At 46.4% G+C, this 17,492-nt stretch overlaps 1 protein-coding gene across 2 annotated transcripts; it reads right to left on the bottom strand.

Moving 5' to 3' along the window:
• Positions 1 to 1,707: 1,707 nt before the first annotated feature.
• Positions 1,708 to 11,319, bottom strand: LOC103221425 (uncharacterized). 2 transcript variants are annotated; one of them, XM_007972367.3, is made up of 2 exons: positions 11,155 to 11,319; positions 1,708 to 4,333 (listed from the first exon to the last, which is right to left on the bottom strand). In XM_007972367.3, exons 1-2 carry the CDS (start codon positions 11,258 to 11,260, stop codon positions 3,726 to 3,728), a joined length of 714 nt encoding a protein of 237 aa, XP_007970558.3. In that variant the 5' UTR covers positions 11,261 to 11,319; the 3' UTR covers positions 1,708 to 3,725. The 2 variants fall into 2 exon arrangements, 1 of the variants encoding a protein (XP_007970558.3); XR_012089181.1 differs by lacking the exon at positions 11,155 to 11,319 and adding an exon at positions 10,912 to 11,010 and having other exon boundaries at positions 4,229 to 4,333.
• Positions 11,320 to 17,492: the final 6,173 nt, after the last annotated feature.

Here is a 17,492-nt window from a genome sequence, read left to right as displayed (position 1 = left end):
CCTCCAGTCCGCAGCTGGTGGCGCTTTTCTGCAGCCACTAGAATAACCTTACCTGATAACCGCTCGGATAACCTTACCGGACTGCCACTGCTCCTCCAGTCCTTCCATCACCCAGTTTCTGATTCCTCAATTAGACCCCCTCAGTGTGAAAAACCAGGAGGGCTTCTGTTTCCTGACCAGACTCACACACCACTTGAGTGACCATGACTCATCTCTTCAGCATGGTTTTGCACATCTCTGTTTTGGCCTGCTGTGTGCTGATTTTAAAGTTTAATCTTCAGAAGATAGCTTTGTTTTTATTTCCCTTTTTCAAAGTTTTTAAATGGAGTCACCCCAAGACCCCAGTGTTCCTCCTACCATTCATTCACTTCCCCTTTTTGAACTTTGGTGAAGCCACAGCAGCACTAAAAAAAGAAGTTAGGAGTGTATGCCCTTGGACCGAGCAATCATACCTCTAGGAATTTACTTACACAGCATAATTACAGAAGAGTAAAAACATGTACGCTCAGATAGATTCATTACAGAATTGCATATAATAGTGACAAATCGAAAGCATAAATAAAAAAGTGTTTAAGCAAATTTTGCTTCACATGTAACATTGTTTTTTAAGTGAAAAGATTTCTATCATCTATTATCAAGATTTAAAAAAAAAAAAAACAGGCTACAGAACAGCAGGCCTACTATGATCACAGTGAAGTAAAATTGCACACACATAGGTATTTGTATTTAGACACAAATGTTTCAAAGAATAGTTGCCAAAATATTAACAGTGGTTATCTCTTAGGGGTGGATGATACTTTAGGTGAGTTTTATATTCATAAGCTACCTAGATGGGTTCAATCACTATATCTGTATTTAGGATTTATAGGCCAGCTCCTCTTTGTTCTTGAAAGATTTCAGTGTTTTATTATTGTTTTTAATCAAATGCAAAAGAAGTCAGTTAAAATCAGAATGAAATACTGTTCAAATCAACAAATGAATAAAAACTTGATGCTCCCAGTTGCTGCAGTTGATGCCAGTTTTGCTGTTTCTTCAGCTAAAGGGCAGATCACAGGGCAGGACAGTCACTTTGGGCCATCAATTCTTCTCCTGAAGAAAAGAAGGGGGAAGCTCAGCTCAGATCTGAGTCTATGACTCTCACTCTACCAGAGTTGCCTCCTAATGATACAGGACTCAGGAGAGAGGATGTAGCAATAACTCGATAACCATAAAAGGACATTTGGACAGCACTTTCCGGAATACCAAGCCCATCACATTCATGTCTGATTTTGATTGACTGTGGTACAGCGATGTTATCTCCATTTGATTCAGATTAGGAGACTGAGGCTCAGGGGGATTAAAGAACACTCCCAAAGTCAAACCACAGGAAGCCTGACCTCCCTGAGAATACTAATTTCACCACACCCTGCTGCCTGTCTCCACCCCTTTGAAACTGCTTACACACTGGAACTGTTGATAATCCCTCCCTGTGTGAGACACTAGGCTGGGATGCCCCGGAGGGCAGGGACCTTATCCGATTCATCTTGTGTCCCCTGAGGCATCAGCATTATAGCACTCAATAAATGTTTGTTGAATTAGCTTGAACTTCACTCAAATATTTTTAGAAGTAGGAGGCCAGAGCTAACACACTCTGAAAAAAAAAAACCACCAAAGCTTTGGTTAAAGTTGAGGAATCTAGGCGCTGTGGGGTACAAAGACAAGCAGAAGTTCCTGGGGGAACAGTGGCAACTCCAATCAGCAGGAATTCCAGAGCAGACAACCCCTCATTACTTTCTTGCTACTCACAGTGTGTCTTGGACCAGTAGCATCAGCGTCTCCCTGGAGCTGTCTAGAAATGCTGAGTCTCAGGCCCCACTCCAGAGCTTCTGAATCAGAACCTGCATTTTCACTAGCTCTCCACGCAGCTTCTGCTTATCAAAGTCTGTGAGGCACTAGAGGTGCACAAACTACCAGCCTCAGCACACCAGCTGTGAGCCCTACAAGTGCTCGCAAGTAGGGTTTTATTTTGTGCAATGTGGTCTCAGACCCTTTGTTTGTTTGTTTCTTTTCTTTTCTTGTTTTTTTGAGATAGAGTTTTTTTGAGACAGAGTTTCGCTCTTGTGGCCCAGGCTGGAGTGCAATGGCGTGATCTCGGCTCACTGCGACCTCCGTCTCCTGAGTTCAAGCAAGTCTCCTGCTTCAGCCTCCCGAGTAGCTAGAATTACAGGCGTGCGCCACCATGCCCAGCTAATTTTGTATTTTTAGTAGAGACAAGGTTTCACCATGTTGGTCAGGCTGGTCTCGAACTTCTGACTTCAAGTGATCCACCCGCCTCAGCCTCCCAAAGTGCTGGGATTACAGGCGTGAGCCACCGTGCACGGCCTTTTCGTTTGTTTCTGAAGAAATAGCAGCATAGCATGTTTGCTTCTAGCAAAGAAGCGCACTTGATTAAAATTCTAACAGGAAGAGAAGAGCCCCGCCTCACCATGGAAAGCCAGATTCTCGAGAAGGGTCATCCCAAATTTTTGAAATTCTACATAGGTTAGTGGATCTCAACCAGGGGACAGTGGCGCTATCTGGAAACATTTTTTGGTTGTCTCAGCTGGGGAAGCTGGTCATTCTGGCAGTGAGTAGAGGCTGGGGATGCTGTTTCCTCCATATTTATTGCCCAGTCACTCTGGAACTTGGTTTCCACTCAGTCCAAATGAGAGGAGTGGGTCTATCAAATTTATGGAGATCTGGGAGATATGGAAATAATCAGAAGAACCATTAAAAGCCTATTCTTGTCAGGTGCAGTGGCTCATGCCTGTAGTCCCGGTTACTCAGGGGGCTGTGGTGGGAGGATCACTTGAGCCTGGGAGTTAGAGGCTACAGTGACCTGAGATTGCGCCTCTGCACTCCAGCCTGGGTGACAGAGTAAGACTATCTCTTAACAAAAAATAAAGTATATCAAATTTAAAAAGAAGGTTATACTTCACAAGTATGAGAAAAGTTCAGAAACTCAAGGACTATAGGAGGGCTGGGACAAGCAACCAAGCACAGAGAGAAAGGAGCCCTGCAGAGGAAGAAACGTGGCAGGGAGAGCCCAACGCCCAGAAAGTGGATATAAAATTTTTTTTATTACACAAAATACTTTCTTACTCATAAGAAAGACTTAAATACCCCCCCTTTTCCCCAAATACACCAGATTTTGTTTCACTTCTCTATTTTCCAAACTTCTTGAAATGTGGTTATGAGAAAAAAAGTATTTTTCCAAAAACGATTTTAAAAACAAACAAACTTGTGAACGTCACCAGAGATGGATGCCCCACCAACACCGCCAGGGAGGAAGGCTGGAGCTGGCCTCGCTGCTGCTTTGGTGACATGCTTTGAGCTCCTCTCCCTCCACGCCATACGGAAGTCACAGGAATGGGATGTGAAAGAGTGTTTCTCTAAGCATACTTCGCAGGGTGCCACCGCCGTCTCCAGGCACTTTTTCTGCTAGGAGATCAAGACAAGAGAAGGGCATGTGAAGGGCCAGGAAGCCGGGGCAGGGACCGCCTTGAGAGAGCCGAGGAGGAGGAGGGTGTGAGGCGCAACCGGGTCTGTTTCACGTTGAAGCGCGAGGGCCGTGCGTTCCCCTAAGCAGCTGCGCAGATCAACCGCTCCTCCGCCGGGCGCAGCTTCGCTGCTGGGGAAGGACAGGCAGGGATGCCTGGTGCACGCGATGCCTTGGCCCCGTGGCGGCCCAGCCTCGCCGAGCTCCATTAGTTGGCATCCGGAGCATCTGGCAGGGGCTCAGGCTGGGGCCCCAGGGACGAAGCCAGTTTGGTGAGAGCCCGCGCTATGATGTCCAAGTGGCCGTTCATGGTCCGCAGCTCCACCAGGATGTCCCCGACGTGGGCCTCCAAGCTCGCCACAGCGGCGGGCCGGGCACGGGGCGGCGGGGATGTACTCGCGTCCACGGTGCCCTCCTCCCTGCCCGCTGTGCTGGGGTGCGGGGCGCGGCTCCTTTCCGGGCCCTCGGCCGGTGCCAGGACGGGCAGCGGCCGCTCCTTGTCATCTCCGCGTGTGCCGGGAGAGGTGGTTGAGGGGCAGCCAGGAAGCCACTCGACCAGACGCGTGGAGGTCTCCGGGGAGGAGGCGACGACTGAGTAGAGGCCTGTGCGCCGGGAGGCGCCGGAGCCCGGGGGCGCCGAGGCTGAGGGGAGCGGAGGCAGTAGCGGGGGCAGCACTGGCGGGCCTGGGGAAAAGACCTGGGGCTCGCAGGAAGAGGAGGAGGGAGACGGCAGGGCAGCGGTGGAGGGCCCTGGCTCCTCCGAGGAGAGGAACAAGGTGGTCGAAGACTGGGAGTCCAAGGTACTGGGCTCCGAATCTGTCAGGGAAAAAACGAGAAAGAGTCATTCAGGCATGCATACTCATCAGCATTTATTGTGCGCCAACTCTATTGCCCAGTTCCATGCTAGGTACTGAAATGAATGAGAAGGTGGAAATGTATTTCTTACCCCTCAGAGCTTGCAATTCAGTAAGGAAAAGTGGGTTACATGAGCAGTTAATGACCAGAGAACAAAGTGGAGAGGGTGTGGTACAGAGCCTAGGTACTCAGGGGCAGAGAAGATCAGCGAGTCCAAGAAGGCATCCTGACCTAGCTCTCCACTGGGTCTCCAAAGGTGGCACGGGTGTGAAGACAGAGAGGGAGGTGCAGGCAGGGGACCGTGCTGCAGCTTATTTGGAGGCAATCTTGCCAAGGACAGCCCGTGAAGACTATGAAAAGAAGGGCCTTCCCCAAGATGGCCGAAAACAGAACTGTGTTAAACAGATGACCCTCCACCGCCCCAGCAGAGCGAGGCTCTCAGGGTGGAGGGGAAACAGTTCAGGGCTGGGAGCCAGGAGACCTTAGTGCTGATTCTTGCTCTGCCGGAAAATGCCCTGGGACCTCGGGCAAGTCCCATCCCTCCTTGGAGACTTGGTTTCATCCTCCCATTTATATAAGAAGGTTGGGCCCAATGGCCTCTGGAACCCTTCAGGACGGATCATCCTGCCTTCAAAAGTCTGCAGCTTGAAGCATTGATCTAAGTTCACAGTGGACGCACTTAAAAATCTGGAAGCACTTTACAGACCGACTTTTGTTAGTTCTCCCCTAATCCCTTGAGCTTCCTTCCAGGTAGAAAGCAGGTGGCAGCTCTTTGTGACTGGGTATGGTAACAAGGTTTACCAACCTCAGATCAAAGGAGCCACATGAATGCAAGCTACCTTAACTCAGCTATCTCAGCCACCCTGGTCGCCGCCTTTGGGGAGACGGTCCATGCTCACCCTGGAAACAGTTCTGAGTTTTACTGGAGCCAGGTTTGGAGGCTTCTCTCCTGGTTCCAGCTAGAATCGTCTGCGCTTGGCTTTCTGCATTGTCTGTTTGGGTGCCCACCCTGGTGCCCCGCCCTTTGGGGATTCCAAGCTTTTCAAAGGCAGAACTTGCTTGAGTACCTCAGCTTATTATCTTGGGGAGGGTGACCTGATGAAAGAGTCAGTGAGTAAACATATCCCCCACTGCCTGTGAACATGTGTGCTCTCACCCTCGTCATGGGTGAGCTGTTCCTTCATCTGGTGTCTGGCTCAGACTCAGAGAAGCCCTACTCATCTGGGGAGAGGTTGGTCCCTCATCCCTCCCAACTCCAGTGTCCAACAACGTTCTCACAGAGCTCACAGGCCCCAGATGTCCAGTTTGTGTGGGAATTGTGTCTGAGAGGATCAGAGAGGCAATTATTCCTCAGGTGACAGCATTTGAGAGAAGCCAGCAATGTGCCTGAGAGCTTCTCTGATGGAAAAAGTTCATGGGGCCAGGCATGGTGGTGCACGCCTGTAATCCCAGCACTTTGGGAGGCCAATACTGGTAGATTGCTTCAGTCCAGGAGTTTGAGCCCAGCCTGGGCAACATGGTGAAACCCCATCTCTACAAAAAAAATGATGGCATGTGCCTGTAGTCCCAGCTACTCAGGAAGTGAGGTGGGAGCATTACTTGAGCCTGGGAGGCTGAGGCTGCAGTGAGCCATGATCACATGACTATGCTGCAGCCTGGGCAATAGGGTGAGACCCTGTCTCAAAAAGAAAAAAAGAGAAAGAAAAAGCTCATGGGTACTTTCTGCTGTTGACTTTCACAGAACTGCCTCTCCTCCACCAAAACTACATTTCCCCAGGTGTCTGTGATTATCTTCTTTTATAAACCAAGAATCATGGCTTCTTCTAAGAACTCAACCACTATGAATTGAAAATGGTAAAGGAGAAACTCCACAAACTGTTTTCTCTAGTTTTACTTGAGAAATATTAATGAGCTTCACATATCCAATTCTCGTAGCAGACAAAAAACCTCTATATGGAACCAAATAGAAGTCTAATGTGTAAAATGAAATAGAGGGAAGTGCACAGAATATTCTAGGGTAGAAGCAACCTAGAGACCTAATGCCATCATAAAGGTAGTGATAGCAATGATGCTGAGTTTTCTCCGGGCTACCTGAGATATAAGAAAGGTGACCTCGGCTGGGCACGGTGGCTCACGCCTATAATCCCAGCACTTTAGGAGGCTGAGGCAGGCAGATTATGAGGTCAGGAGTTTGAGACTAGCCTGGTCAACATGGTGAAACTCTGTTTCTACTACAAATACAAAAATTAGCTGGGCATGGTGGCATGCACCTGTAATGCCAGCTACTCAGAGGCTGAGGCAGGAGAATCGCCAGGAGGCAGAGGTTGCAGTGAGCTGAGATCACGCCACTGCACTCCAGCCTGGGAAACACAGTAAGATTCCATCTAAAAAAGAAAAAAAGAAAAGAAAAGAAAAAAGAAAGAAAGAAAGAAAGGTGACCTCTACAGCCATTAACTTAATAGGCCCCAGCAAAACCTTGAACCAAAGAACACTGGCTTAGTGAGTGTCAAGATGTCTCAAAGAGAAACCCTTCACTGTTGTTTCAGCTAAAACTTTAAAACATGTAAAAAAGTTGTTAAGACTTAACCCAACCACACTGGTAAACAGAACTGAAAATCAGAATCACCGTTTTCACAAGCCACATCACCTCCCAGAACTTTCTCCTGGCTGTCAGGAAACTTGGTTGCAGCCCTAGCTCAGCTAAAATTGGCTAAATGATTTATAGGTCTCTTCCATCCAAGCAACTGCTCATTTTATCCCAAATTTGGTGCACGAGCTTTTTGAATCAATGACATTTTTATGCATCTTTGGGGATTTCTACAAAATAATATCAGAGTCTCGCTGTACAAACACAGGTCTGTGTAGAGGTTGGGGGCCCTCAGGTGCAGAGTTGAGTTCCTCAGAACTGCCTTTCTCAGCCCTCCACATGGTCTCTGGCCCTTAGCCCGCTTTGCTAGCCTTCTGAGCATGATGGTTACATGACATTTTGTGTACATTTTTTGTTAGCTAGAATTTAAGCCCAGAGAAAACAGCGACATTGCTTATTTCATTCTCCACTGTATCACCAGGGCCTCAACAGTGCCTGGCATATAGTAGATGCTTAATAAATACTTGTCAACTGAACACCATGTAATCATCATCAGTCTAGAAACACGACTCTAAATGCAATAAACAGATCCAGCTGCATGTTGTTTGGTTATTCAGCACTCCAGTTATTTATCGAGTCTGTGCAATATTGGGTACATAATTACACTTTAAAAAATGTGTTTCTTGTTTATCTGATATTCAAATTGAACTGTGCATCCTGTATTTTATCTGGTACCCTCATAGGAGATTGACATTTTCATCCTGCCTATTTCATAGATGAGGAAACTAAAGCAAAGTTGGGTTAAATGTTTTGACACAATTTCAGAGTTAGAAGGAATCTTTGCTGCCATTTGGATTAATTGCTTAAAACGCGGAAGTAGAGGCCAGTGAGAGAAAGTGACTTACTGCTTGGTGACACAGCTGAGAACAGAAGTGAGAACAGAAGTGAGAACAGAGAGAACAGCGTCTCCTCTCTCCTAGTTATCCCTTCAGGATCCTGATCATTCAGTCATGGAACAAATATGTACTAAGAACCTACTGTGTGCCAGGTGCTAAACTATATTTTAAGACACAGCCAAACCAGGCAGAGTCCCTACCTGAAGGAGCAGATCAGGCCGTGGGCTCTCTGTCCTCCCACAGAGTCAATGAAGAGCACATAGGGGTGCAGACCTCACCAAGTCAGATTGCCTCTCTGTGCATATTAAAACCCAGAAGGCAGACCAGATTAGGGCGGAAATCCAAAAGAGCTGCACAGCAGACACCCACCTGCTATAGTTAGCACTGATTTGCTTATAAAACTTTCACCCTCATTCGCAAGAAGGCAGACTAGAGGCTGGGGTATGAGCCATTGTCACCCAGCAACTGAGTGCAAACTTTCCACCATAGCACTTCTTTCTCTCTGCTTAGCCACCCCTATCTCCCTCATACATATGATTGATTTTTGAGGGGAGAGATACTACTTCTTGAGGTGAAGGAAGTGGGATTTAACTAAATAGTGGTTATTTTGGTTTCTTCCAAGCCTAGAAATATCTTTGCAAAAGTCACTTGAAAAAAAAAAAAAGTAACTAACAAGCATTTGAGAAGTGGTCAGGCTCTCTAGAAATATTTTAAAACCTGCAAATTAAAATAATAATGAATTACTATTTCTCACTTATAAAATTGTCAAAGCATTCTTTTGCTAACGCTCATTGTGAAAAAGATTGCCGGGAGAGAAGCATTCTAATACACCGATTCTACTTGAGTAGATCAGTACACCTCTCTAGAAAGCAACTTAGAAACATGCATGATACTGTTTAATGAGAAAGGGAAATTGCCACATCATATTATTCAGATGAGTGCCACTGCTTACAGGAAAGTGTGTATAATAAAGCTTGGGAGAAAATAGATGGTGATGTTAGGCATGTTCGGCATGTACTGGGATTGTAATTTTCTGAATTTTCAAAGATTTCTGCAGTGACCATGCATGGACATGCCTTCCCTCATCACTGACCTTTGAGCCCAAAGCGACTGCTTCCTACCAAACCTGGTATCAAGGTCTTCTGACCACTTTCTCTTCAATCTTGTTGCTGAGTTGAGCTGAATAACTTGACTGGTAACTATGCACCTTGAAAGGCCAGTTGTCTGGGCGTTTTCTGGGGGGCGGGGTGGGGTGGGGTTCAGGTAACCTTTTTTACATCCATTTGGTATTCACCACTGACACCCACCAGCCTGGGGCTTAGGCTTCCTCTGTGGAAGAGTTGAAGTGTGCACCTGGCTATGGGAACATGTGGTTCATTTGCAAATAAGACCTTCAGACCCTCTCCTTAAAAGCTGTTCCTTCCACTGGCTTCCCCTTCTCCGTAAATGGCCTTCCGTGTGTTCAGCCAAACACCCAGGACTAATCTTTGACCCTTCTCTTTCCCTCAGTTCCCACATTCAATCTGCCAGCAATTGTTGTCAACTCTACCTTCAAAATATACCCAACATCTGACCATTTCTGTCTCTAGGCAGTGGCGCAGCTGTTGATGGCTGAGCTGAGATCAGAAAACAGGTCTTCGGAGTTCCAGGTCAACACTTTCTCTGCCACACCTAAAGCCTTCTAGATTTGGATGGACTATTTAGAATGCATCTCCCAACCCCTCTCAGCCACTCCCTATGACTTGCCCCAGGAAAATCCTTTGCCTAATTCTTGGCCCCCCTTTAATACATTTTAGGTAATATCTAAATTTATTCATTGATTCATTCAAGAAATACTTATTGAGCACAAACTGTGTGCCAGGCAGGATGCTCCATAGTGCACAAAACCAAGCCTACACTCTGTCTTCATCATGAGGGCAGAAAATAATCATACAAAACAAATGTGTGATTGCAACAGTGACAGAATCTACATGTTATAAGCTAAACATAGAAGAGGAGGATAAAAAATCCCTTCTAAGTAGGAGGGTCTGACCTCTGGAAGGTTCTTCCAGGGAATTCTGCTTGAATGGAGTTCTGAAGGATTAGTAATTAAGTAGGAGGGAGGAGAGAACACTGAAGCATGAGCAAAGGCCTATGGCAGGAGGGAGTATTGCAAATGTGTGGGACATCTGGAGAAAGCCAGTGTGACAGGAGTGCAGAGAGCCAAAGGAAGAAGGCATGCGGCATAATGATGCTCAGGAGAGGAGTACTGGATGATTTACACTGTCAGTTATCACTCAATATCAATTCTCCCCTTCTTCCTCCTTTTCTGCTGGGCTATGACCACTTGGAAAAAAAATTACATTTTCCAGCCTCTCTTTCAGCTACCTGTAGCCATGTGACTAAATTCTGCACAGAAGGATGCAAGTAGAAGTACTGTGTGCAATTCCTCCTTCCTGTGATCTGAGATTTGGTTGCAATGGCTGGAACTCAAGCAGCCCTCTTGGAATGTGAAGTGAAAACTGCATATTAAGGATGACAGAGCAGATAACTCAAGTGGTCTGAGTACCCCATCACTTAAAGGAGTTGCTGTGCCAATCCTCGCTGGTTGAACTGCAGACTCTTCACATAGAAAAGAAAATCTTGTCTATTCAAACCTTTATTAACTTGGGTTTTCTGTCACTCATAGCCAAACCAAATCTTGATGTATGTGACCTTGTCAAACTTGTTAGAAGTTTTGCCTTTATCCCAAGAGCAATGTGAAGCTTTGAAAAGGTATTAAGCTTAAATGTGCATATGCGTGTATGTGTCATGATCAGTTTTATATTTTGAAAAATTTACTTGTCTGCTGGTGGCAGGTTGGGAGGACAGGGGTAGACAGAATAGAAACAGTAGAAACAGGAGGTTGCAGTTGCAGGGGAGAAATTATAAAATGACAGTGGCTTTTGCTAGGGTTGTGGCTCTGGAGATGCAGAAAAGTAGATTCTAGAGATAGTTGGGACATTAACAGGACTTACTATTGTTAGGGATGTGGCGGGGTGTGGGGAAAGAAGGTCTCAGAGAAATGAGTCCCCTACCTGGCTGCTGCTTCAGTGCAAAGTTCCAGAAATCCTGGCTCCAGAAGGGGAACTTCCCCTTTCTTATTCTCTAGAATCTGGGTGGCCCCTTCCCAGCTCACACCCAGCCCTCGAAAATAGCTCAGTTCTGACACACCTCACCAGAGGCAGCTCTCAGAAACATTTTCCCAGGAACCTGGAGGGAGGAGAAAGTCTATAGCCTTGGGGCACTGGAGGAGAAGAGGAATGGAAAGAGGAACAGACCTGTCTGCAGGAGAAGCAACATCTCCCAGCACTGCAACCAGGCCATTGCCTTTGATGGTTCAGACTTGGCTGAGTTGCTGCCTGCTGTCTTCAGAACCACCGGCATACAAAAGGGAGGGCTGAGTGTCTGATGAACTCAGCCCAATAATATTCACTTCTTTTATTTTCCAGGAACGTCATGAGACCCACAGGGCAATCTTCTGGTTTTAAGACCTGGTGAGTCAAGTCTACAAATACCTCTGACTCAATCTGATCCCAAGTTCTCACCAGGCATCTCCTAGGAACGTGGCTCAGCAGGAGAGCTGGAACTGACCAGCCCTCTGCAGGGAACAGGAGGGTTGGTTTCTCTGCTTTGGGGTTTGGGGAGGGAGGGGGTGAGAAGCACTGGCTGCAGTGGAAATGGTGGGATTCTTGACTTGACGCTGATCATGCTCACAGTAAGAGCTGACATTGATTGAGTACTCTCGAACTCCAAGTCATGTGTTATCTCTTCTCATCTTCACAGAAAACTACAAGTGGTTTCTGTCATCAATCCCATCTTACCATTGAGGAAACTGAAGCTTGGCTATGTTAGGAACCCTGGTCACTGGCACAGAGCTGTGATATGAACTAAGGCAGCTGATGCCAAGGCTATTCCATGTGAGGGAGGGCATGTGCTTTCCAGAGTTTTTGCAGGCATGGGAGGAGGACTCAGGAGAGCTAGCATTTGAGGAGGGTCTTCTACACTCTAGGCCAGTTATATGCCACCTTGACTGCACATTAAAATCACCTGGGGAGTTTTATAAACACTATCGGTGCCCCCGACCAATTAAATCAGCATCTCTATGAGTCATACCCAGGCATCCTAGGTTTTAAAAGCTCTCCAGGTGATTCCAATATGCAACAAGTGTTGCTCAATAAAAGCAAGTTTCAGGGTTTTTTTTTTTTTTCTTTTTTTCATTTAATGACCCTATATCCATTTGTAAATGGGGAAGCTGAAGCTCGCAGAATTTAGATGGCTTGCACAAACCCCATGGCTGATAAGACCCATGTCTTGATCTGTATGTGGCTGATTCCAACACCCATGTTTGTTCAGTTCATTCCATTCTCTCTCATATTTGGGCATCCTCTATTTTGAAAGCATGCGATTTTTTAAATATAAATTTCTTTTGCAATGTTAATTTTGTTTGTTCAAGTCCAAGTGCTGTTTAGGTCAGCTGCCTGAGAGTAGCAATGCAGTCTATAGCCACTGAGTGGAGTGGGTTGGCCCAAGGGTGGCTGAAAGCATGGCCTTGGCTTCATCCAGGCTCTGCTGCAGCCAGCGGGCCAGGACCTCCGAAGAGATGTCCAGGAGTCCTGGCTGGGATGTCCCCACTGACTCCCTCAGGCAGAATACTGGCCATCTTCTGTGGCCTCGACCCCTGAGGGGCCACCCATCTGAGAATGAGAAGGCCCAGCCCTGGGGAAATCCCTAGTCTCTGCTTCCAGCAGTGCTAGTGATTTCCCAAAGAGTGACATTAGGAAAGTCATCACACATTTATTTCTGTATATATCATTCAGAGCCTAATTTTCTGGAGGCTGAGGGTTGAGCTCATCAGAAACAGCCTTCATCATCAATTGAGTTAACAAAGCCAAGTCAGGAAAAGTGAGAAGGGCAGCCATCCAGATGGATTCAAGCAGCCAAGAGGTGCTTCTGCTCAAAGACTACCTTAAAAGAAGGGAAGAGACAGAAGTGAGACCAGACACCTGTACACCCACGTTCATAGCGATATTATTCAGCAGAGTCAAAGCGTGGAAACAACCCTAGTGTCCATCCATGAATGAAAGAATAAACAAAATGTGTCACCAACATACAACGGAATATTGTTCAGCTTTAAAAAGGAAGGACTTTTTGATATATGCTACAATATGGATAAACTTGGAGACCTCTGCCAAGTGAAATAAGCCAGTCACAAAAGTTAGCACACAAAATATTGTATGATTTCTTTTGTATAAAGTTCCTGGAGTGATCAAATTCATAAAGACAGAAAGTAAAATGAGGGATTAGTGCTTGAAGGATACAGAGTTTCTGTTGGGGAGGATGAAGTTCTGGTGATACTTGCCCAATAGTACTTAAAAATGGTTAAAATAGTAAATTTCATGTTGTGTATACTTTACCACAATAAAAAGGTGGAGGAGAAGTATGACACCTTAATTCATAATTTTGTCCAAGCACTTGAAAGATCTATATATGGCATTACCATAAATGTTTATACAATGGGAATGGGAAGAGCTGATAAAACAAATCGATATTGAGAACATGATAGATTAGGTATGGGTTAAGCACCCCAGGAGGCCCCTGAGGGTGAGGATTACTTCCCCAGTCCTGAACACTAACTAAACATTAATGCCTCCTCAAAGATGTCTGATTTTTTAGTCATCAGGGTGTCAAATTCTACTAAAATGGCTTTGTTGAGACTGTGTGGATGCAGGTTGGGAGAAAGTAAAGTCTAGAGCCTGACACTTTCAGAACCACTCTTACACTCATCTGCATTATAAACAAAGTGTTGCAACCTCCAAGAATTTCACAGTCAAGCTGCTGGCTCAGGTCACTCATTCCCACTGGCAACACTGGCCAGCGTTTGGGTCAAGAGCTCCATGGTCCTTACCCAGGCTTCCAGACACCTCATCCCTTCTTTGCTCACCCTGCTCCAACTATCCCTTGAAGGCACCAGGCACATTCCCACCTCAGTGCCTTTCCACTTGCTGTTCTTGCTGCCTGAAATGCTCCTCCCTCAGATATCTGCATGCTATCTCCCTCATCTCCTTCAGCCTTCACTCAAAGTCACCTTCTCAAGTGTGCTTCTCTGGCCACCCTACTTAAAAGTGCCACCCCTGACTCTACCACATCATCCTCCTGTCCCCCTTGCTCTGACCACAGATGCTATCACTGTTCCACTCATATGGCCAGGGCATGTGCCTGGGGAGGAAATTGCATGTGCAGATGCATGAGGCTTGGAAGACTGTGGCCTCAAAGGCTGTCTGAAATGGCTGGAGTGGAGTGTGCATGGGGCTGGGGGACTTCATGGAATGGCTTAAAGGGGAACAAGGACAGAAGGTTGAGGGAGTTTGTCTACTAAGCTAAGGAATTTAAACTTTAGCAGGCAATGGGGAGCCACCAAAGGGTTTTAAGTAGGAAAGTAATAGATTTGATTTGCCTTTTAAAAAGATTACTTTGGCAGCCAGTGGAGTGGAGGCTGAAATGGATGGGGTGAGGCTGGAGGCAAGAAGACCAAATGTAAAAGTAATATCTTGAACATTGATGAGTTCAAATGATGTTACAGCAGAAGGGAACATAAGAATGACATCCAGCCAACGAGTATTAGAAGACATTTTTTTCTAGGAATAGATTGAATTTCAATAAAAAGAAACTTTTCTGCCACCCTTTATGACAATCCTGTGAACGTTGGCTCCTGCCCTCATTCAAGTTGGCCACCCTTGGTCTTTCATGCATCACCATTCAATAAAAGCAAGCACGGGTTTTATGGGATTGTTTGGAGAGCCCTGAGCCAAAGTTTTCGACTCACTTAGGCAAGGCTGCTCTGCCAATTCCTAAATTGGCTGTTTTTTACATATACGGTGTGAAAGATATCTCTATGCATCTCTAGGAACACACCCATTTGGAAGGAGACATATGTGACTATATATAATATCTTTATGTGCTTTTTGAAGGGATGTTTATACAACCTGCATATTCTTTGGCATGAATATTTTTGTAGAATGGTGAAAGAGAGAGACAGCATGAGAAAGCTATTCCTATGCCATAACTGACTTTGGCTCACAAAACGAAATGCAAAATAGATTATGTTCCTTAGCAATGCCTCCAGGGTTGAACAGCTCCCAAGTTAACTCACTTAATCCTTCCTCCTGGAAGGTCACTCACCTTTGAACCTTATTTTGTAAAACTACCATTAAAAAAAAATAACAATGATATAGCCCAGTCCAGGCCCTACTGAAACCCAGGTTCCCTGCCCCCAGAGGAAGAGCTCACCAAAAGAGTCATCTTGCTTGTAAAACTCGGGCTGCTTGAAGAACTTGATGGAAAGAGCGGGGTAGTAAAAGACGGCATTTTGGCTTTAACAAGGCCAGGAAGCTCAGAGTTGGACCAGCTGTATAGTCTGAACGAACCCAAGAATATTAGAAGCCGGGGTCACATGGAGCCAGGACACCACCAGGAATGTGGGGAGCAGAGACAGTCTGGCGAGGAGCAGAGGGAATGACCGCAGCCCCCTGCTGCCAGCTCCCATGTGAGTCAACAGGAGGGCAGGGGGACGGCCAGGACAGGCAGGTAGGAGGAGTGATCCTGCAGGGTGAACAGGCAAGCTGCGCCCAGCCACATGGGGTTCACTTGGGCCCTGTTCACACCATCAAGCTCCAGGACCTCCGGGAGGAGCTAAGAGTTACAGATGTGCCAGCCGGGACAGGCACCTCAGAGAAAAAGCCTCCTTGGTTTGTCCATGGTGTCCCTTTGCCAAGTCCCCAACCCACACTAAGCAACCAAGCAGGGGGACGCCCCATCTGGAGAGGAGGGAGGTGATGGCTCCGTTCCCCAAAACAACAGGCAGCAAGGTTTCTCACAAGGATGTTCAGGAAGTCTGTGGCAGGGCAGCGGAACTGGCTGAGTCCTCTAGCATCTTCCATTTGCTTGGGGAATAAAGTAACACTGCCTAACCCTGAACACACTTGGTAAACATCTGGTAAGAGGATAATCCTGTTTCTCTCGGTGTTCCATGGTGCCCTGAGAGCAGATGCTGGCTCTTAACAACTGATGCCTCTGGTGTCTGTTGCCACCTCTTACCACCACCCCCTTGCACTTAGAAGCAAATAATCCCAAGAGATGGCAGGGCCATATTCAGTTCCCTAATTATCCCATCCAGGCACTTTTAATGCCCAGTCCTTTCTCCTAAGAATTCCTCTGAGACCAGAGCTCCCAGCCTTGCCACTGTGTCTCTCCCTCAGGACATCTTTTCTAATTTGGGTCTGAGCTTTTCCATTCCTTCATTTCATGCCATTCCTCCTAATGATAACCCTTTGTGCCAGGCTCAATTATATACAAAGCTTAAATGAGCAACCCCAACTCTAAATTTGGCCCTGTCCATTGAAGGGGGTGGGGGTGCCTTGGTCATTTGGCTTTGCTCAAAAAGAAACATGCTGCTCCCCATGGGGAAAAAACACCAAGGAGAGGGGGAAAAACTTTTGCAGAAATAAACATCTAGAATGAAGAAACAGACCAGTGCTGGCTGCCCCTGGTCACTGGGGCTTGAAGCTGCTTCCGCATCTTCAGCCAGGCCTAGTCGGACTCTTTGTCCCACCACAGGCATGCAGAAGCTACAGACATGCTTTGATTTTTCCTTTTAAAAACGTCCTCCGATCTGACCCTACCTATGCTCTCCCTGCAGGGTTAGCAGAGGGTGAGATGAGAGCATTTGCCAGGAATTTCCTGACTTCTGTGAGTTTTTCTCAAGATCTGGTCATGATTCAACATGATATACTGGGACACATGGTGGAGCTCGCAGTGGACTCCCCTCCCTTCTGGAGCATCAGGAAAACCATGTCCCTGCTGAGTAACCCTGGGCAAAAATCCGAAGGCCCCCTCCCACTCCCTGACTCTCCCTCTGTACTGTCCCCAGGTTAGAGGAGATAAGGGAAATATATTTACAATGAACTTGATCAGAATATTAATATTCTCCAGAACTACACAAAGATCCCTGTTTATGCAGCTCACCTCCTTTCAAAATTAAGCTCTCTTGTATGATTCCGTAGCTCTTTATGTTTTGGGCATTTAGAAAATGGGAGGAGGGGGTGATGAGGAGAGGAATGGAGAAGAAAGGAGGAACAGTGCCCAGATTCACGATGACAAGATCTGAGACTCTAACACAGCCCCTGAAAGGTCCAGGTGAACTGGGCTGCCAGGTAGGTAGAACTAGCTATGCAGTTTTATTGATTTGACAACCCATCTGAAATACTCAAACAAAGTAGATTCACTACAATTTCCTGTGTGAGTTCTGACTACCAGAACTGGCTATCCTGGTCAGTGGAGTCCAGCCATGACCAGTTTCTGCTAGTGATAGTTTAGAATTACCCCTAAGAGTATAGGGGAGAAGCTCAATGAAAATCAATGACATCCTTCCATAGATCTTTGAATTAAAACAAATGGAGTTATCATGAGACTGTTAAATATCTGTGAAGTTAACCCGGGTTAATGGGAGCAGATTCTGGGAAGCACTTTGCAAAATGTTGGACACAATCAAATAGCAAGGAATTGTTGGTATTGCCATTGTTGGGGTTCACTAGCTTCAGCTCTTTGGGCCAAAGAAGAT

This window comes from Chlorocebus sabaeus, chromosome 17, assembly GCF_047675955.1.
Source record: "Chlorocebus sabaeus isolate Y175 chromosome 17, mChlSab1.0.hap1, whole genome shotgun sequence".
Classification (NCBI taxonomy): Eukaryota; Metazoa; Chordata; class Mammalia; order Primates; family Cercopithecidae; genus Chlorocebus; species Chlorocebus sabaeus.
Note: the sequence above shows the minus strand (reverse complement) of the source record. Positions and strands in the feature narration are given on the sequence as shown.